This window comes from Chiloscyllium plagiosum, chromosome 9, assembly GCF_004010195.1.
Source record: "Chiloscyllium plagiosum isolate BGI_BamShark_2017 chromosome 9, ASM401019v2, whole genome shotgun sequence".
NCBI lineage: Eukaryota > Metazoa > Chordata > Chondrichthyes > Orectolobiformes > Hemiscylliidae > Chiloscyllium > Chiloscyllium plagiosum.
The window spans coordinates 27,580,218-27,603,191 of NC_057718.1; the positions used below are offsets into that span (position 1 = coordinate 27,580,218).

The 22,974-nt window shown below is 40.1% G+C and overlaps 1 protein-coding gene across 2 annotated transcripts in view; it reads right to left on the reverse strand.

Annotated features, from left to right (window-relative positions):
• Positions 1 to 10,570: 10,570 nt before the first annotated feature.
• The window catches only part of ppp1r21 (protein phosphatase 1, regulatory subunit 21), a 103,970-nt gene continuing 91,566 nt past the window's right edge, over positions 10,571 to 22,974 (reverse strand). The window contains exons 17-22 of one of the 2 annotated variants that reach the window (XM_043695616.1): positions 20,724 to 20,981; positions 20,079 to 20,114; positions 19,619 to 19,735; positions 17,717 to 17,815; positions 14,593 to 14,721; positions 10,571 to 11,391 (exon numbers count right to left, since the gene is read on the reverse strand). In XM_043695616.1, the coding sequence (XP_043551551.1) occupies positions 11,362 to 11,391; positions 14,593 to 14,721; positions 17,717 to 17,815; positions 19,619 to 19,735; positions 20,079 to 20,114; positions 20,724 to 20,981 (669 nt within the window). In that variant the 3' untranslated portion in view covers positions 10,571 to 11,361. The remainder of the gene's footprint in view (positions 11,392 to 14,592; positions 14,722 to 17,716; positions 17,816 to 19,618; positions 19,736 to 20,078; positions 20,115 to 20,723; positions 20,982 to 22,974) is intronic. The other variant, XM_043695615.1, reaches the window with a different exon arrangement.

Below are 22,974 nucleotides of genomic sequence, written 5' to 3' on the forward strand. Positions count from 1 at the left end.
CTTATGCCTGAAATGTCGATTCTCCTGCTCCTCGGATGCTGCCTGACCTGCTGTGCTTTTCCAGTGCCACTCTTTTAGTCTCTGATCTCCAGCATCTGCAGTCCTCACTTTCTCCTAACCACTGGTCACAAGCCTCCAGTCTCAGAAAAAACCCTCTACTATCACACTCTATCTCCTATCATCAAGCCAATTTTGTATCCAATTGGCAAGCTCTCCCCAAATCCCACACGATCTAACTTTACTAATTAGTCTACCATATGGAACCTTTTCAAAGGCTTTACTAAAGTCCATGCAAACAATGTCCACCATTCTGCCCTCATCAATCTTTTTGGTCAGGTTTGTGAGACACAATTTCCCTTGCACAAAGCTATGCTGACCATCCCTGATGCATGTGCCTCTGAAACCCAGCTTTCAGAATACCCTCCAACACCTTACCCATCACCGCTGTCAGATAAATTGGTCTATATTTGCCAGGCTTCTCCTTGCAGCCTTACTTAAATAAAGGCACAACATTAGCCACCCTCCAGTCCTTCGGCACCTCCTCCATGGTTATAGTTGTACAAATATCTCTGCTAGGGGCACTGCAATTTCTTCCGGAACTTCTCACAATGTCTTGATCAGGTCCTGAAGATTTATGTTATGTTTATGTTCACCTTTATGTTTCCTAAGGGCTCCAGCACATCCTCTTCTGTAAAGTGAACTGTTTTCAAACCATCAATATTTAATTCCCCAAATTCTCTAGCCTCCATTTCTTTCTCCACAGTAAAATTGATGCAAAATATTCATTTCGCATCTCCGCCATCTTCTGAGGTTCAACACATAGACAACCTCATTCATCATTAACGGGCCCTAATCTCTCTTTGTTTGCTCTTTTGCTTTTAATAATCTTGTAAAATTTCATTGGATTATCTTTAACCTTATCTGCCATGGTCTCATATCCCCTTTATGCCCTCCTGATTTCCCTCTTATGAATGCCCCTGCACCCTTTATACTCTTGAAGAGGTTAATTCTTTATTCATCCATTGTTCTCGATTTTTACTAGCCTTCACTCTAACAGGAACGTAACGCCGCTGAACTCTTAATATCACACTGTTGAAAGCCTCTCACTTGTCAGTTGTCTCTCTACCTGCGAATAGTCAACTCCAATCAACCATTGAAAGTTCCTGTCTCATATCATTAAAGTTTGCCTTACTCCAATTAAGAACTTTAACTTTTATGGAAGCTTGAGACTATTCTCAAATCTTAGCAACACACTCTGAAACCTTAATGTTTCTAAAGTGTGGTGCACAAAATGGGACATAATACTTAGTTTAGGCTGAACCAGTGCTTTATAAAGCTCCATCATAGAGTACAAATCCAAGCAAGTTATTAATATATCCCAGGATTCTGCATGTAAAAGCAAAATACTGCAGATACTGGAAATATAAAATGAAAAGATAGCATCAATGGAGACTAAAAGAGTAATGTTTCATCAAAAGATTTAGTCTTTCACCAAAACTGGAGAAAGTTAGAAATGTAATTGTTTTTAAGCAAATGGATAAGGGGAACAGAGGAATGGTGGAGAAAGAACAAAAGAGAATTTCTCTAAGAGTGGAAATAGGAGACATTGTCTATTGCAAAAGAGTTTATGGTGCAGAGCCAAAATGGAATGGCAACGGGACAAGTAAAGAAACAGATGATGGTGTTTGGAGATGTTGTGAATTGCACAACCGAATAAATAGCTTAGTCTCTGTCAAAAGCAAGTCATTTCTGAGGCTGAAAGAAAGCCCAGAAGAAATCCCAAGTCAACAACATGCCAAAACTCCAAACATCATCAGCAGTATCCTGATCTATTTGCAGCAAAACCTTTCGGGCATAAATTAGCTTTTACAGACCCACTAGAACCCATTAAAATATTTGTTGTCATTTTCCTTTCAGAAGATAATAGAATGATGAACAACTGCCATCCAAAAGGTATAAACAAAGGAAACAGGAGACTAAAACCTGCATAGAAAAGGTAACAATTATGGGGGCCAACAAAATGAAGACTACAATCTCAAACTGTGGAATGCAATGTTGAGGACAGAAAGCTGTAGAGTGAACAATAAAAATATTAAATTCTGCTCCTGAAGATTGCATTGAGCTTCATTGGAACACAGCATGAAGGGTCACACAAATCATTGTTGTTTCACTACAGGCTTCTTACAGTTTTGCATACTGCATTCACTGCTTACAAAATGTAGTCTGAAACACACTGGGAAGGCCAAAAACCAATTGAGTTTGTGCAACACCTTTGTTAAGTCCATAAATATAGCCCGAGCTTCCAGTTGCCTAACATTTTAATTCACCATCTTGCTCTTCAATTGATATTTCTGCCCTCAGCCTAATGCATTTTCCCAAAGGCATTCGCCTTTGAAAAAGCTTTGACATTATGCTGTTTTAAAATATTTCAAAGACAGAGGGTTTAGAATTTAGAAATCTCAGATAGGATACAAGTAAAATGCATGATAGGATACAAGTAAAATGCATATATTTTCCTCAATAATGAAACCCTTTATTATAAATCAATTCCAACTAAAATAAACAGCTATATAGTAGAGAGTCCATTCCAATTAGTTTATATCTGCTCAAAACATTTACTTGTGTTTAAACCTATTTTAAAATTGGCTTGAGAATAATAATGTGGAGGAATTGGTACCAATTGTTTTGTGACTATTGCTATTGCAATATAGCTCCAAACACTACAGCTTTCTGGACTCAGCATTCAGACTGTGCATTATTCCCTGGAATCAAATTTCAGTTTTCAGTGCAGTCAAAGCAATCACTCAAATAATTCAGCTTGAAGGAGCTATTTATTCCATGAATTACACTAAAACCTAGAGTTATTGCATTTACTAAAGTAATCAAGTGCAGCGAGTGGCCCATGTCACATTTACGGAGTTAAATTTAATTTTTAGAACAGGAAATAAGACGACTGTGGTTACCTATTTCAAAATTTTTAATTAATTTCTTCCTTTCCCGTTCCTCCACACCCGTTGCTTGTTTGGCAGAATATAGAGGACCAGATGGTATGCTCCAGATTTCCACCAATGGACAATACAAGCAGCAGTTGGGAGTTGCTAAACAGCAGCCCAAAGTGACACTTACTTCCCATTGAGGAAGCCACCTGGTCTTCATTCTACATCTCCTCCTGCCAGCACACAAGGAAAAAAAATAGTAGGTATTTGCTACATTCTTTCTTCTCCAAGAAAAGTTTATTTCAGCTTAATACAGTCACTACAAAATCACTCCAGGAAAGATCTTGAGCTTATTCAGATTCCATCTGTATCAATAAAGTCATACTAATCTAATTATGTAGAATTTTGAATATACCATACCTTTGGAGATTTTAACAACTCTGCTTTAGCATCCCAAGTGCCAAGTTAGAAGGTTGGATCTTGGATAAGGTGGGGGTGGGGAAATGAGGAAACTGGTGAAATCCACATTGATGCTGTGTGGTTGGAGGGTCCCAAGGCAGTAGATGAGGCGTTCTTCCTCCAGGCATCGGGTGGTTAGGGTTTGCCTGGAGAGGAGGCCCCTGACCTGCATGTCCTTGGTGGAGTGGGAGGGGGAGTTAAAGTGTTTGGCCACAGGGCAGTGGGGCTGTTTCCTGCGTGTCCAGGAAATGTTAAGTGTTTGACAAGTAGGCATCATGTCTCCCCAAAGCAGAGGAAAACACATCAGGAGCAATGGATACAGTCAATGACATGTTTGGAGGTGCAGGTAAATCTCTGACAGATGTGGAAGGATCCTTTGGGGCCTTGGACAGAGGTAAGGGGGAAGGTGTGGACGCAGGTTTTGCAATTCTTGTGGTGGCAGTGGAAGGTGCCGGGAGGGGAGGGTGGGTGGTTTGGTGGGGGGGTGCGTGGACCTAAAAAGGGAGTTGCGGAGGGAATAGTCTTTACAGAACGCAGATGGGGGTGGGGAGGGTAACGTCATCTACAAACAGATACATCATATCATCCTTTGCCATTTCCACCACCTACAAATGGACCCACCACCAGAGATATGTTTCCCTCCCCACCCCTATCTGCTTTCCATAAAGACCATTCCCTCTGCGACTCCCTGTTAGGTTCACGCCTCCCCACTAACCCACCCTCCCCTCCTGGCACCTTCCCCTGCCACTGCAAGAATTGCAAAACCTGCGCCCACACCTCCCCTCTCAACTCTGTCCAAGGCCCCAAAGGAACCTTCCACATCCATCATAGATTTACCTGCACTTCCCCACATGTCATCTACTGTATCCATTGCTCCTGATGTGTTCTCGTCTACTTCGGGGAGACAGGCCACCTATTTGCAGAATGTATCAGAGGACCTCTCCAGGACACATGCACAAAACATCTCCACCGCCCTGTGGCCGAGCACTTTAACTCCCCCTCCGCCAAGGACATGCAGGTCAGGGGCCTCCTCACTGCCAAACCCTTATCACCTGATGCTTGGAGGAAGAAAGCCTCCTCTTCTGCCTTGGGACCCTCCAACCACATGGGATCAATGCACCAGTTTCCTCATTTCCCCTCCCCCCATCTTATCCCAGATCCAACCTTCCAACTTGGCACTGCCCTTTTGACCTATTCTAGCTGTCCATCTTCTTTCCCACCCATCCATTCCACCCTCCCTACCTACTGCATTCTCAGCTATTTTCCCCCCCCACCCCCCTCCTATTTATCTCCCAGCCCCTTTGGGCCACCCCATCATTCCTGATGAAGGGCTTATGCTTGAAACGTCGATTCTCCTGCTCCTCAGCTACTGCCTGACCAGTTGTGCTTTTCCAGCACCACACTCTGCAACTCTGCTTACTAGCTATCTTTCAGAGTTTTGAGACCTCATCTCCTGTCAGCACACACTTCCTTGCTGGGATTTAATGTTCAAAAAACCTGCAGCATTGATTCAGGAGCCCTTTTCAGCATTGGGATTGTCTGTTCCCTTTGACTGCAGTCTAAACAGAACTCACTTTATGATAAACTATAATAACTGGGCTTCAGACATCTTTCTCAACCCTTGAACACGTACAATTATGAAACACTTGCCTTTGTCTGTTGCAGTAATTATTATAGTGGCCAGATTAAGAGCTGAATTTTAGATTGATAACTTTGCCCTGAACACTCCTGCAGAAATGTCTTTTTTAAACTTCAAATCACTTAAGAGCTAGACAAAACTTCATTTACAGAATTTGGAGATGCCAGTGTTGGAGTGGGGTGTATAAAATTAAAAATCACACATCATCAGGTTATAGTCCAACAGGTTTAATTGGAAGCACACGAGCTTTTGGAGCACTGCTCCTTCATCAGGTGGTTGTGGAGGACACAATTATAAGGCACAAAACTTATAGCAAAAATTTAGTTGATGTAACTGAAATTATACATTGAAAAATACCTTGATTGTCTGTTGAGCCTTTCATTTGTTCAAATACCATGATAGTTTCACTTCTTTCATGTGTAAATGACAAAACCCGATTTTTAACTTTGTACACCCCAGTCCAACACCGGTATCTCCGAATCATGACTTTTTTTTATTAAGAAGTTGCATTCTCAGGTTAGCTGTAACAATGGGTGTTAGCTAGACAATATGTTGAAGGTGTTAGCCCCCTGTGTTCTCTATCTATGCCATGATGTTTAGATTAATTCTAATCTAAAAAGTGAGATAAAAGTTTTACATTAATTCATGCAGATTTTGAGCAAAGTACAATGTAACTCTGCAAGTATAAATTCACTCCACAAAATATATGTGTGCATGTGGGTCTTTGTCTGTCTGTGTGTGTGTCTCTGTCTGGGTTTGGGGGTTGAGAGTGTGATAGAGTGTATATTTGTGAGTGTAGTGAGTGTAGAGTGTCTTAAGTCTGTGAGGGGGTGCATGTGGGAGTGTGTGTGTGTGGGTGTGTCTAGGATGGGGGGTTGTGAGTGTCTGTGAGAGAGAGTGTATATGTGTGTGCATGAGTGGAGAGTGGCCTAAGTCTCTGAGAGTGTGTGTCTGTAAGTGTGTGTGCGCCTGTTCATGTGTGCGCGTGTCTGTTAGTGTGTGTGTGCGTGTGCTCGTGTGTGGGGGTAGGAGTGTCTGTGTGTATAGTGCAATGGTGGTCACCTGTAATGTGACATGAACCCAAGGTCCCGCTTGAGGCCTTCCCTATGGCTATCAGCCTCTGCTCGGCCACTTTTCGCCGCTGCCTGTCCCGAAGTCCGCCTTGGAGGATGGTCACCCGAAGGTCCGAGATCGAATGTCCTGGACCACTGAAGTGTTCCCTAACTGGGGGGGAACACTCCTGTTTGTTGATTGTTGTGCGGTGCCCATTCAGCCGTTGTCGTAGCCTTTGCTCGGTTTCCCCAATGTACCATGCCTCAGGGCATCCTTGCCTGCAACGTATAAGATAGACAACATCGGCTGAGTCACATGAGTACCTGCCACATACAAGGTGGGAGGTGTCCCCACATATAATGGTGGTATCCATGTCCACGCTCTGACACATCTTGCAGCCCCCACCATGATAGGGTTGTATGGAGTTGTTCTGAAAGCCGGGCAGCTTGCTATGAACAATGATTTGTTTGAGGTTTGGCAGTTGTTTAAAGGCAAGCAGTGGAGGTGTGGGGAAGGTCTTGGCGAGGTGGTAATCCTCATTGACCTGTAACACATTATCACGAAGAACATGGCATAGTTTTTCAGCTCCTGGGAAATACTGAACAACAAAGAGTACCCTGTCAGTTGCAGCATGTGTCCGTCTCCTGAGGAGGTCATTACGGTTCCTTGCTGTGGCACGTCGGAACTGGCAGTCGATGAGTTGAGCATCGTACCCAGTTCTTGTGAGGGCATCCCTGAGTACTTCCAGGTGCCAGTCACATTCCTCCTCATCTGAGCAGATCCGCTGTACACGTGGGGCTTGTCCATAGGGGATGGCTGTTTTAATATGTTTTGGGTGGAAGCTGGAGAAGTGTAGCATCGTGAGGTTGTCTGTGGGTTTGCAGTAGAGTGTGGTGCTGAGGTGTCCATCCTTGATGGAGATGCATGTGTCCAAGAATGAGACAGATAGTCGAGAGTAGTCCATGGTGAGTTTGATGGTGGGATGAAACTTGTTGATATCACTATGTAGTTTTATCAGTGACTCCTTGCCATGGGTCCAGAGGAAGAAAATGTCGTCATTGTACCTGATGTACAAGAAGAAGTCTTGTTCGAACCTCTGCATAAAAATGCTGGCATATTGGGATGCAAATTCAGTCCCCATGGCAGTTCCATGTGTCTGGATGAAGAACTGATTGTCAAAGGTGAAGACATGATCGAGGATAAAGCGGATGAGCTGTAGGATGGTGTTTGGAGATTGGCAGTTGTTGGTGTTGAGTACCGAGGCTGTTGCCGTTATGCCATCATTGTGGGGGATGCTGGTGTAGAGTGCTGAAACATCCATTGTGACGAGGAATGTTCCCAGTTCAACTGGTCCACGAGTGCTGAGTTTCTGTAAGAAATCCGTAGTGTCGTGACAGAAGCTGGGGATCCCCTGTACAGTAGGTTTCAAGATGCCTTCAACAGAGCCGGAGAGATTCTCACACAGGGTCCCATTGCCCGACACGATGGGACATCCTGGTGTGTTGGCTTTATGTACCTTCGGAAGGCAGTAGAAGTTGCTTACACGACCTCGGACCTTCGGGTGACCAAACTCCAAAGCAGACTTCGGGACAGGCCGCAAAGTGGCCGAGCAGAGGCGGATAGCTAAGGTCGGTACCCATAGGGAGGGCCTCAACCGGGACCTTGGGTTCATGTCACATTACAGGTGACCACCGTTGCACTATACACAGACACACGGACACTCTCACACCCTTACAGACACACACACTTCCACAGGCATCCTCTTAGAGACTTAGACCACTCTGCACTCATGCACACACATATACACCCTCCCACAAACACTCAACCCTCCCACCCCAGACACACACACACTCACACATGCGCCCCCTCACAGTCTTAAGACATTCTACACACACTATGCACTCATATATGCTCTCTCTCACACTCTCAATCCCCAACCCAGACAGAGACACACACAGACATACAAAGACCCACATGCACACATATTTTGTGGGGTGAATTTGTACTTGCAGAGTTACATTGTACTTTGCTCAAAAACGGCATGAATTCATGTAAAACTCTTATCTCACTTTTTAGATTAGAATCAATCTAAACATCATGGCATAGACAGAACACAGGAGGCTAACACCTTCAACATATTGTCTAGCTAACACCCATTATTACAGCTAACCTGAGAATGCAACTTTTAAAAAAAAGGTTTTGTGATTTACACATGAAAGTGAAACTATCATGGTATTCGAACAGAAGAAAGACTCAACAGACAACCAAGGTATTTTTCAATGTATGATTTCAGTTACATCACACTGTAAATTTTTGCTATAAATTTTGTGCCTTATAATTGTGCCTGCCACAATCACCTGAAGAAGGAGCGGCGCTCTGAAAGCTAGTGTGCTTCCAATTAAACCTGTTGGACTATAACCCGGTGTTGTGAAATTTAACTTCATTTACAGAAGATTTTTCTCTCACAAAGGAAAAGAACACCCGGTCACTCTAATCTATTAGTTTGCTATAGATTAAGTAGTGGAAGACTTTCAAACAGAAGTCTCCTTATAATCAGTTAAACAGTTGCATGGAAAAATGGAAAACCTCACTCTAACCAGCTTTTTATCAATCAAATCGATAACCATTTCAAGTCTCCAAAGTCTGAGTCAATGGAACACCATATTCCATGGAATGCATTGGACATTGTGCAAAGTTTTACGCAAGGTGTCCAACTAAAGCTGGAAAGACAGCAGGGAGCAGTAACAGGAAGGTTCCTTGACAGTATCACCACTGGGAAACCTTCACTGTGGCAGGCTGCATAGCAAATTGTCCTACTGAAGTGGGCAGCTAGACAGCCAATTTACATAAAGACTACATTAAGAGCCATTTAATGTGATTTCTGGTAGTCACATGCCAGAGAGGGCCCCCTCTGTGTGTGGAGCTGCCAATTTCATGAAGGCTGCATCATCCCATGTTGGTGCCACAGGTGAGGACAAGACTTCCACTCTCTAAATAAGAGACTACTGGACAGCAGTGGGTATGAGTCATAGAGATGTACAACATGGAAACAGACCCTATTCAGCCTCTCCCTATAGCTCAAATCCTTTAAACCTGGCCACATCCTTGTAAATCTTTTCTGAACCCTTTCAAGTTTCACAACATCCTTCCTATAGGAGAAGAGACTAGAACTACACACAATATTCCAAAAGTGGCCTAACCAATGTCCTGTACAACCACATGATGTCCCAACTCCTCTCCTATTTACTTCGGACTGAACTTTCAGCATCAGGAGCCCGTTCGCTATCCCTAATTGGATAGGGAATTAGTAGGGGGCTATCTGCAGTAAAATGACAGTGTAGGTTTTACTGCCAGCAATGTGAGCTCAGGATCATCTACCGGCCCTGACCCCATATTAACATTTGAAATGTTAACTTAAACCTTCATAAACATTCATATAGGTTGAGTGGTTCAGACGCCTGTGAACCTCTGGATAAACTCATACCTTAAATCCAAGGCCTCTGGTTATTAATCCCTCTACTAAGAAGATAAGTTCCCCCCCACCCCCAATCTGCACTCCTGTATGTTCCTCAATTATGTACACTAAATGTTTGGAGACTTCCAAAATTCAGGTCAATATTTTAAGAGAGCATTGTGAACGCAGCTCTATCTTAAGGAATTTTGCCAACAATATCAAAATCATCTTTCAACAATTTACAGGAAACATCATATGCCAAATAGTATGAATAATAATGTGTTCTTACACCTGAGAAAATAAAGTATTAAAGAACAAACTTCACTAATAGTTTATAATTTACATTTTGAGATAGTCATTTTATTAGATTCCAGGAGGTGGGAATGCCTATAACATCTCTACCAGATGATGTTTTGTCCCTAACCCCAATATCTGCACCAGAAGCTGTTGGAAGAAATAGAAGGTTGTAAGAAAAATATCAGTTGCTGTTGAATTTTTAAGATGATTGTTAAGATGTACTTTGGAAGTCCAAATTGATGAAAAAAAAAACTACAATCAAATACAATCCAAAGCTCTAACTTTAGAAACCATGTTATGTTCAACAGTTGGTGCTTTGAGATCAGAGGATTCTTAATTCAGTTCCAAACAAAGACAAGCTCACAGCCTAAAGTGGGATTAAAGAGATATAGTATTTTTGTGGTGGGGTCAATGTTGCACTACATTGAAAAAGTACACAATGTAAAGGCAGGCTGTTGTTCAAAATTATGGTGCCGAAAGTGGAAACCAGAAGCACGCTCTACCCAAGATTGATATGGTTAACCTTGAGATATTGAACTAGAAGTATTTTTGGATAAGAAAATCTTACATGTAAAAACATTTTTAAAAGGAGTGTGAATCCTTGTATGGTGAAAGTTTACTATAAAGATAGCTTTGTTTAGCATTTGTCTCTCAACTGCAATTTGCAAAATAACAGTCTGGAGTTTCAGCTGTACAATGCTGTAAAATAATGAATGCATTCATAAAGGGGGCATTGTGATGTTTTATTGCATCCATATCTAATGAACAGAATGTTTAACTATTAAATATAGTATAGTCACAGCATACATGCAGTCCCACCTCGAAACTTACATGCTCAACTATTGGACAAGTAAATTTCCTTCAATGAGACAGCACTCCACAAATGTGCATATATGTACCATTTTTATTGATCATTTTTCATTTACAGTTTATGCACCAAATAGATTTTCACATTTAAATTTTTTAGGGGAGAAAAAGAGCAGAAGGATGTGAAGTGGAGAGGAGCGAGCTGGTGCAGTATTAACAAAGTTAGTAACAGGAGTCAAAGGAACAAATTAGACTTGTGCTCCACATTTTGAGAAATCAAAAAACTTGATTTGTACAAGATGCTAGATCTCTCATTTTTCAGAGAATAGTTAAACAATTAGCATACACATTGTCACATAATTCAATGTACAAAACCTCCATTATGGATTGACCTAATGAAATACAATCTTAAAAGCTATTATTACAAATTACCGATTGAATGGGAACTTCATAGGTACAATGTTTTTAGAATATATTTTAAATGCCAGAATATTTCCATTATGTTCCTAAAACTTGTAAGGATTCTTTTAAAAAAAATCACCCCTTAAAGTCCAATTTCCTTTTGATTCCTAGGCTCTCTAATACCACAATCACTGAACACCTTTACTCCCAGAAAGAACTGCGGCACAAATACTCATTTGGCATTGTGAAATTCCCTCTGGTTAACAGCTGTATCTTCAATGCTCAGATGTCTAGTAGTCTGGTGTCTTTAGATCTTATCGCCCTCTGTTTTTCTTTGCATTACCCTTCAAAGACAATGAGAAAAACAAACCTTTGATTGGCATTGCAGCTTCGTTTTGTGCCTACTTCGAGTGAACAGGGAAATGCCAAATGTGTTGATAATGTCTTTGTACATTAATAAAGAGCATTCCTCTTTCTAATTTAGCTGACTTTACTGGAATAACATGTTGAAGTTTATGAATGATGATAAACTACCTAAAAGAGGGAGGTGAAGCTGTGCACATATTCTTCAGTATTTTCTTTCTTTTCCAGTTTACTGAGCTATCCACCAACCTTTCCTCTAACATGAAAGGTTCTAATAGGTGTATTAGCATAACAAGACTTCTATGTTAACTTAAAAAGACTTAATGGTACTGAAAGATCTGAACATGCCTAACAAGGTTCACAGGAAACATTACCATTCGTCACTCTCTGGCCTGAATTGCAATACCAATAACTGATCATAGGTGCTGATTCATTATTGGATTATTTTACCGCTGGTAGAAGATTAGATTATATTCCCTACAGTGTGGGAACAGGCCCTTTGGCCCAACAAGCTCACACCCACCCAGACCCATTTCCCTCTGACTAATGCACCTAACACTATGGGCAATTTAGCATGGCCAATTCACCTGACCTGCACATCTCTGGATTGTGGGAGAAACCGGAGGAAACCCATGCAGACACGGGGAGAATGTGCAAACTCCACACAGGCAGTCGCCCAAGGCTGGAATTGAATCCAGGTCCCTGGCGCTGTGTGGTAGCAGTGCTAACCACTGAGCCACCATGGGGATTGAAGATAATACAACATTGTGTTTTCTAGCTATTTTGTGTTGTGCTTGACCTGCCCATTTGAAAGTACAGTATTTTAAAATTTGTTTTCCAAGGTCAATGAACATTCTGTGGTACACTGTGCTGCCACTCAGCCTTGTGCACAGTTTAGATTTTTAAAAATTTAACCTATTTTTCTAATCAATCTGTTCAGAGATATTATTACACACCTGTGGAGCAGGTGAGACTAGAACTTCTGTCTCTCAGTACAGGAGTATGTACACTACCACTGTGCCACAAAGGGCCCTGCATAGAGTCTATAGGAAATGGTATCAATTGTTTACAGCTGTTCCTTAACCGAGGCTTCACCACTTGCACCAGATTTGTATCAGGTAATTTACTTTTTTTCAGTAAAGATCACAATACTGAGCAATAATTTACACCCATTCTAAGGGAATTCCAGATTTTTTTTGTTACTTTTTAAACAAAAAACTATATATTCCTACTATATTGTTTGCTTGTGGGAAGACTAGTTTAATAATTAAAGGTCTCCCTTTTAAGCTCAAGATGTGAAAAATTCCTTTCTAACAGGGTTTTTAATCTGCGGAATTCACCTTCCCACAAAGTAGGGGAGGTTGGGTCACTGAAGTTGTTCAAGGCAAAGTTAGATAGATTATTGATCAACAAGGGAATCAATAGTCAGGAGGTTCAGACAACAAAAAATTGTTGTGAGCACCAGATCAGGGATGATCTTGTTGAATGCAGATGCAGATTTGAAGGACTGAATGGCTGACTCTGGTTCCCAAGTCCTATGTTTGCCATAGAACAATACAGAGCAGAACAGGCCCATTGGCTGCACCGACCTGTGAACTAATCCAAGCCCATCCCCTACACTATCCCATCATCATCCATGTGCTTATCCAAAGATTGTTTAAATCTCCCTAATGTGGCTGAGTTGACTACATTAGCAGGTAGGGCATTCCACGCCCTCACCATTCTCTGTGTAAAGAACCTGCCTTTGACATCTGTCTTAAATCTATCACCCCTCAATTTGTAGCTCTGCCCCCTTGTACAAGCATCATCATCCTAGAAAAAAGACTTCTACTGTCTACCCTATCTAATCCTCTGATCATCTTGTATGTCTCTATCAAATCCCCTCTTAGTCTTCTTCTTTCCAATGAGAACAGACCCAAGTTTCTCAGCCTTTCCACATAAGACCTTCGCTCCAGATGAGGCAACATCCTCGTAAATCTCCTCTGCACCTTTTCCAATGCGTCCACATCCTTCCTGAAATATGGGGCAACCAGAAGTGTACACAATATTCCAAGCGAGGCCACACTAGCATTTTGTATAGTTACAGCATGACATTACAGCTCCAGAACGCAATCCCTCTGCCAATAAAACCTAACACACTGTATGGCTTCTTAACAGCACTATCAACCTGGGTGGCAATGTTCAGGGATCTACGTGCATGGACTCCAAGATCCCGCAACATAACCACACTACCAAGAATCTTTCCATTGACCTAGTATTCTGCCTTCCTGTTATTCTTCCCAAAGTGAATTACCTCACATTTATCTGCATTGAACTCCATTTGCCACAACTCAGCCAAATTATGCAGTTTGTCCAAGTCCCCCTGCAACATTCTTCCACACTGTACACTACTCCACCGACTTTAGTGTCATCTGCAAACTTACTAATCCATCCACCTATGTCTGCGTCCATATCATTTATAAAAATGACAAACAGCAGTGGTACCAAAACAGATCCTTGTGGCACACCACTAGTAACTGGACTCCAGGCTGAATATTTTCCATCAACCACCACTTGCCGCCTTTTTACAGAAAGCCAAACTGCTAAATCACCCTCAATCCCATGTTTCTGCATTTTCTCCAACAGCCTACCACATGGAACCGTACCTTTCCCTTTCCATCCATAAACTAAACGTAACTAAATTATGGCCACTCTTTCCAAAGTGCTCACCTACCACTAAATCAAACACCTCGTCTCAATAACTGCCATTCTAATTGGCGTCCAGCCCAGGGTTGCTTCCAAACTTTATGCGCTCTTTTCAAATAGTATACATCCACCAACTTGTCCTTCTCAGAAATAATGTTGGTCAGATTACAAACAAAATCTCGGAAGGGAAAGGAAAACTTGGGTCAGCTTTAATGGCACAGCCAATGCTATCACTACAATTTCCATGGGTCATTACAGTATATGGCCTGCAACCCAAATGTAATTACTCTTGATTTAATCAAGTGGTATGTGAATGCTTTTCTTAGTTTTAGATTATTCTCTATTATTTATTTGTAGGATGATATTTAAAAATTTAATGTATTACTTGCACGTTTATACAAATTGCATCAGATCTGCACCTTGCTATTGGTCTTCAGCAGATTCAAAAAATTAACAAAACCAAAAGGAAAAAAGTCAAAACCATGCTCTCTGCTCACCTTACTGCCCATTCGAAGAGAGTCAATTTCTTCCCTTTGTTTTGACAAAGTCTCATTCATACTACATAAATGATCACTCATCATACTCAGCTGATCTTCATAGCTCCTCTTTGTAGTCATTAACTCATCCTGTTTTAAATTAAGACAACAACACCATATTAAAACAGGAATTGCAACAGGAAACATGTAGAATACATTTAGTGCACAAGCATGGAAATTCTGTGCAATGTAGAAAGGTCCACACAAAGGAATCTAATGGATATAATTTTTTGTGTCAGCAAGGAATGTTATGTTGATCAGTGGATAGATAGTATTCCTTTAAAATTGTGGCTTGGACAAAACGTTTGAAAATATTACAGCTTAGTTTCAAAATAAAATAAATATTCAATTCAGATCTCATGTATTGCCATTTCAAAAAGATTTGTATGTTATGAATGTGGGCTCAGTGGTATTAGGTATTCCTATAGTTTGTCATCATTGCCCTTACGTAACCTAACTCAATCCTACTATCCTTTACCCACTTATAGGATTCTGTAGTCAAGAGATAAAGTAGTAAACTGGATATTCATGTTTTTGTCAGTGCTTACATTTGCAAAATTGGTCAGGGAAAATTCAGGGAAAGCACTACTAGACTCAAGTCATTCAGATGTTTTATCCCACAACATGACAATGTAAATATCTGTGACAATTTAACTAAATACAATTCTACTACAGGTAGACAATCCTTTATCCGAAATGCTCCAAAGTCCAAAGGTTTTTTTTGTGGGTTCTCATTAACAAGATTGTTTGGCGTGTGAACAGTTAACCCAACTCCACACCCACTCAATACGTATCACTTAGGTGTGACATAGGTGGGTGGGGGGTGGCAGCAGCCTAGCACTGGCAGTGTTGGATTCTGTTTCAAGGCCTGTTTTACTCAGTGAGTGTGCTCCTCCGTTAAGATTTTTAAAAATTTCACCAAACTGTCACTTATTCTGAAATTCAAGAACCAGCTGGTCCCGAGCATTTTGGATAAAGGACTACCAATACTGGGTTGTTTCAACAGTTGTATTTATTGTGGTGAAAACTCACTGTCCCACTTCCAACTTTCTTCAAAAAAAAGCTTTTAGTACATTGGCCATCTTAGCTGTCATCCTTCATTTTACCATATGAAAATAAATGAGAAAACAACCTTAAACTGATGGAACAGTGGCTACAGTGAATAGGATATATTTTTTAATGATTTTAAGAGATGGGAGTTTGCTTGTAATGCTGGTTTTGTTGGCTATTCCTACTTACCCTTGAACCAAGTTATTTGCTAGCCCATTTCAGAGGGCAAATGAGAGTCAAGCACAGTGGATCTTGATTCACCTATGTGCCAGACTGGTAGAGATGGCAAATTTCCTTCCTTATCAGGTATTAATGAACCAGCTGGTAGTAATAGCTGAGAGTTTCTTGGTAATCATTAGAGAGACTGGCTTTTAATCCAGATTTATTAATTGAATTTAAATTCCATAAACTGGCTTGGTGGGATCTAAAGAATATCCCCACAGGATTACTTAAGGACTCTAAATTACAAGTCCAATGACATTAGCACCATGTCACAGTCTTCACCCATTGGAAAAATATTTTTAATTAGACTTCTGAATTCTGGAAGCCAGATCAGTGTTTTATTCTGTCCTTCATATAACTCTTTTGCTAGATACAGGTTCTGGGTAAAGAAGAGATCCAGTAATGGAAGATGTGGCAAATTAAAAAGGAAAGGGAGAAGCCAATAGTAAAGGTACCAACAATGGCAATAATTACCAGCATGTAGCAGGAAGGCACACAAAAATCAGGACAAGACAGAAGAGTTCTTTGGACAAATAGCAACAAATTTGTATTACCTTATAGACATTTGGTTGCAAGGTGCCTGGCTGGGACCCAGATTCAGGAATAGTTGGCATTTTGGAAGTGCAGTAAGCGAGGAGAATGTGGTGGGGTAGCTTAGTTAATTACAGATGACATTATTACAGTAGTGAGAGGTGATTTTGTAATCAAGATGTAGGGTCAATTGGTTAGAGACAAGAACACCAAAAGGTGAGAATTCACTTGTGGGAGTATAATACAGGCCCCTAAATAAGAGCTACACTGTCAACATAGTATACCAGAAAAAATAATGACTGTTTGTAAGAAGGTACTGAAATAATGAGTAATATTAATCTATATATTGATTGAACCAGATTGGCAAAAATTGCAGAGCGTACTAGCATAATTTCAAAGTGTGGCACATTCCTGTGCCAACAAAGGAACAAGCTCTTCTAGAACTGGCCATGCGCAATGTAACAGGATGAATTAATAACCTTAAAATAAAGAAGCCTCAAGACAGATGCAATTATAACAAGAGTTTGAGAGGAAAATTGTAGAGCTAGGACGACAGCTTTAAACTTAAATAATAGCAATTACATAGATATGAAAACAGACCAAGTTGAATTGAACTGGGTAATTCGTGGGTGGCACGGTGGCACAGTGGTTAGCACTGCTGCCTCACAGCGCCAGAGACCCGGGTTCAATTCCCACCTCAAGCGACTGACTGTGTGGAGTTTGCACGTTCTCCCCGTGTCTGCGTGGGTTTCCTCCGGGTGCTCCGGTTTCCTCCCACAATCCAAAAATGTGCAGGTTAGGTGAATTGGCCATGCTAAATTGCCCGTAGTGTTAGGTGAAGGGGTAAATGTAGGAGAATGGGTCTGGGTGGGTTACGCTTCGGCAGATTGGTGTGGACTTGTTGGGCCGAAGGGCCTGTTTCCACACTGAGTAATCTAATCTAGATTAAAAAACAGAACAATACAGAAGCAGTGGGAGACATATTTGATAACCATTTAGCAAAAATCCATTCCAGTGTGAAAGACTTCAGGAAGAGGATGCACCATCTGTTTGCTAATAGAAGTTAGAGAGTATCAGACTGAAGGAAAATTAATACAATTATGCAAACATTACCAGTAGGACAGAAAATTGGCTTATTTTTAAAAAGTGATTAAAAATATGATAAAGTACAAGAGACAGATTAAGAAATATAAAAAGGTTGGTAAGTCTCAATCTGTAGACTGGCTGTATGTATTTACATTCTATCATATACATACCCAAGAGGGTTTATATTTCTTCCTACCTGCAATCGCACAATGTTTTGATTGGCAACCTTTATTTCTTCTAAGAGGGCTTCTCTGGACTTTTCTGCCAGTGCTAAGCGTTTAGCAAGGGCTCGACACTACAAATTTATAAAAGAAAAAGCATTTTGTAGGAAAATTTTCTAATTCATACAATAATTCTGTTTGAAACTGTGATCTGAAAACCTGCCCCAGTGCAGCTGAGAATATTGTCTTGAAACTCTTATCCATAAGCTTTTAAACAAAAATCAACAATCTCAAATGAATGGTTCCTTACAGGATGCCTTGTTCAAGTTTACACCCTGTCACTTTCTAACAGGTCTTTACTCTAACTTCCCCAAGAAAATACAACATTTTGTCCATTCACACCACTGTCCAAGATTTCAAATAACTGTGAAATTTGCAATTTGAAAAATTTCGAATGGGTATACTACACATGCTACTCTCAGTGCTGTCTTCTCTACATTAAGAAATGAGTAAAGGAGTAGGCCATAAGGCAATTTGAGAATGCTGTCATTTGGCTAACCTTAAATTATATCATTTATGATGTGTTTGAGACCCTGCATATTAGATAATTGATTTCCTGATCATCTTACACATGTCCCTGCTATTCACAAATCCTTTTAGCTCAGATATCCCATTTTGCACCCATGATACTGTTCCAAGCACAACAGAAGTAGCATCTCATCTTCCTCCTTATCATGCAGCTACCTACTTTAAACATCAACTTGTTTAACTCCAAAACTTTAATAGTTTCTCAGTGAGGGTGATACAGTCATTTGTTGGGGCTGTTGGCATTCTAGGTGGAAGGTGGTTGCCTTTTTCTAGAACAGTGCTTACCCAAATAAAAGTCTTGGGCCCCAAATCATTTTGGCCCACAGCGCTGTGAAGTGGACATTCTTTGCAACATTGCAGTTTCCTTATGACTTCTCAAAACCCTACAGAAGGACAGCAAGACACAGAATACTGCTTTGGAACAGTGAAAACCAGGCTTTCATTATCCCAGAGTTGCTACGCCCAAAGCTGACAATGAGTGTTTCATTGCTAGAAGCAAAATTCAGGAGGGATGTTCATTTCATGATACACGTTCACTTATCCAAACCATTTTTGTGCCATAGGAAGTGCATGGGAGCAATTGCTAGAACCGAATCTTTATTCAGTAAACTATAACAAATGCAGCAAAAAAATCTTTATATCACTGCAAATATGTAGTTCACTTATAAGACTGTCAGAGACTTGGGCAAGTAATCTAGACTGACATTTCAGTATACCACTGAGGTAATGGGATCATATTTCAAATGAAATATTTGAAGAGGCTCTATCAAGGAGACATAAAAACCCCCTGAAAGCATTACATGAATATGAGTAGTTGGGTTCCCAGTCTCTGGAGAATTTATTACTCAACGACATCACCAAAAAAGGTGATCTGATCGTTAATCTTGTTGTTTATGAGTTATTTGTGTGCACATGTTCCTCCACATTACAACAATAACTACATTTCAAAAGGTTCAAGACGACTCCGAAGTGATCTTAACAGGCACTGTATAAATACAAATAATTTATTTCTTCATTTAAATGAAAAATGCAAAGACTGATCATTCAAAACTTGCAGAACTCTCATATACTGATGAAATCAAAACAATTACATAAAAGCAAAATACTTTGGATGCTGGAAATAGATGGATTGACAGCTTTTGTGGAGAGTGAAACAGCATTCTTAACAGCTTCTCTCACCACAAATGCAGCCAGACCTGAGTATTTCCATTACTTTCTTTCATCTACTTTTTTGTAAGCTGATATATTTCCAAGCATCATTCAAATGAAGAATTCTTCTCTGATTCTGTTGGGCACAAAAGATCTGATAATGTCAGCACTAAAAGCCTGTTATGAGTCAATAATATTACCTCTGCATAGAAATGCACTGACTTGCTGTCACCTATCTGAAGTTGTGAGGTTAGCTCAGCCACTCTCATCATGTAGTGATTTTTGATCAACTGTTCACGTGACTCCGCATCAGGAATCTGAAAATAAACACACAGGAATTTCTTGAGATGAGACTGGTAAATGTTATTTATGGTGACACTTTAAAATCTGTTAATTACTTTTCATTTAACCAAACATTTAAAATATGGCATAAGACACCCAAACAAATGAGGACTACTTCAAAATCTACATTCTCTATTGCTTTCTGAATAAATTGTTTAATCTAATCAGTTATAACGACCGAGCTACAATTACAAATAACGCATCAAATTCTAATTCTAACAAATAGGCAAAATTTTGTTCATTTCAAAATGAAGTTATGCTTGCTATGCACTTAACTAGTTAATTTCCAACAAAGAATGCAAAAGATATCACAGTTACCTCATTGTTGATGGTGGAAGTGGTCAACATTCCAACCTAGCAAAAAAGAACTTTCATTCAGCTAAAGTTTCAGGCTACTGAAAACATTAAAATAAACCACAAGCAAAAGGAGAGGACTCACAAGAATGAGGCAGTGGTTCAGTGAGGATCTTGAGGACACAATTTTCTCTTTGCCAAAAATGCTGAGTTTTATACTTAACATACCTTAAATTACCTTAAAACTGTGGCGATTCACAAGTTTCTAAACTGTTGCCATTTAGAATTCATTTCCCCAAACGCTCAGTGAGTAAATCACTACAATGGTTCGACATCATCCCCCGCCAGGATTTAAATGACCTTAAAAAGCTTTAAATGACCTTAGTTAATTAGACATGGCAGGGAGATGGGGTGGGAGAAGAGTATGTTTCCCAAGTGGCAGACTGTAGTGGGCATGGATGTGATGTAATGTAATATTGATAAAATAGTACATTGAAATCTAATCTTAGCTCACACATGAGGAATGCCCCTTGGAAAAGGCACTGGAAGAGTAGTCACCTCTCTTGGAACAGTATCTGGGAATTAAGGCCCTGATGTTTAGGAGAGAAAAAAACAAAACAAACCAACTTAAGTCTTAGTTCCATTAAATTAAAGTCTTATTTCAATTACCAGGCTAGTGCTTCTAACTGGCTCTTTGGAATCCTTTTCAACAAGTGGCAATTCTTCTCCAAGTTTAGGAATAGTACCATTCTCCTGGACAGCACCAACAAAAGTCATTTTCCCAGTCACTGTAGGTTTCAATTGACTTTCCAGCTCAGTTAAACGTTGATTCTCCTTCTCCAATTTTATTTTGGCTAATTGAGCTTCTAACATCCAGTGTTCTTTCTCCTGTTCCAGCTTTGCTATCTTCTCTTGGCTTTGTTGCACCTGTAAAGATTGGGGAAACCTACTTAGTTACAAACTGCTTCTTTAAGTGTTGGGGGCTATAGCAAATTGAGGTTATTGAAATACTCCTAAGGCTTTTACATTTTCCTATTTGCAAGGCACATGCGGTGATCAATGTTAAATTTACAGTTTTGATCCTTTTACCCTTTTAGTTGGAGACATGGCAGGGTGTAGACCAGAGTGGTGCTGAAAAAAGGTCAGGCAGCATCCGAGGTGCAGGAAAAATCAACATTTCGGGCAAAAGCCATTCATCAGGAATATGGCATGGCAGAGTGGCGTAGTAATCCAGACGCTCAGAGTCTGAGGACAGGAGTTTATATTCCACCAGCTGCCATAGTGGAATCTAACTTTAATTATAAAGTCAGGAACTGAAAGGTAGTCTCAGTAATTATGACCATGAAACTGTCATCATTGTAAGGAATTCTGCCTTCCTTGGTCTGGCATACAGACAACTTCAGATCTTCAAGAATGTGGTTGACTTGCAACTACCTTCTGAAATGGCCTAGCAAGCAATTCATTTCAAGTGCCCATAATCATGGGTAACAAATGTTGACCTTGTCAGTGAGTCCCACATAAAAAAGTTTAAAAAAGCTAACTTTCAAAACAACACAACTGCCAAAGAGAATGCATACCACAGAATCAGTTTAACCACAGCCTATATAATTATTTCTAATCAAATGACCTCTAAAAACCTTAATTTTAAAATTTTTAAAAGTCAAAACCTTAATCTTTGTAGCAAATCTAATTTAGAAATCACAAAGAAATTCAAGCCAATCATCTCAGACTTCACAAACAATTTAATGGCTGATTACAGGAAACCATCATGTAGATCATAAGTTGAGTGGTGTTTCACTGGCAGGGCTGTGGATGTGGTGGGCATTAAGGAAAACTTACACTAATATCTTGCTTCACATTTTGGAAGGTGGGGAATGGGGGATGAGACGGATGGAAATGTGATGTCATTGGGTTGGTAATCCAGAGAGCCTGGCTAATAATCTGACAGCAGTGTGTTGAATCCCAACATGTCAAAGGGTGAAATTTGAATTCAACTTGTAAATCTGAAATTTAAAAAAGCTAATTTGTTTCCATTAAATAATCAATTATTATTTTAAAAAAAGATTCACTAATGTCTTCAAGAAAAAGGAAAACCTGTAATCTTTACTGTGTATGGCCTATACATGACTCCTGACCCTAGTAATGTGGGTTGACTCTTGACTGCTCTGTAATGCCTGAGTGCGTATGGGGATTTGAAGTTTCAATGAGATCATAGCTGATCTGATTGTATGTTGAAGCAGGATTGAGAAACTAAATGGCCTACTCCTGTTCCTATTTGAATGCTCATATGTACATTCATCATTTTTTTAAAGCTATATAACATTAGTTAAGTTCTATTCTCATAACATTAAAATTCCTGACAAGCAATCCTCCTCTGACAAAGTTTTGAACTATAAAGAATAGCATATCTTTAAAAATGAATAGTTTACCTCTTCCAGTATAATATGCTCAATTTACAGCTTAGCTCAATTGTTATTTAAGATATACAAATTCAAAAATCAAAAAAGACAAAGGATATGTTATAACAAAAATTACTGATTGCCATGTGTCACAGGGTACATCTAGACCAGTAGCTGCAGTTGGATTCTTGTAAAGGAGATTTGGTTCAACATGGCTTGGCAGATAAGGATGTGATTTGATTGTTTTGTATAAGTATACACAACAGCAGTTTCCTCAAAGTTAGAAATTTAAATGCTCAGGGAACTGAGCAAGGAGCATTCCTGCTCTCATATTTGAAGTCAGGCCAGGTAAGTTTGCTTTATATCAGAGGCAGAGGCATCGCACTCAAGGCATTTTACAAATCAGATTTGACATGATGCTGGATACAGCCCTAGATGGGAAAATCTAGCCTCATATTAAGGACTCAAAAAGTATGGTGCTGGAAAAGCACAGCCACTCAGGCAGCATCCGAGGAACAGGA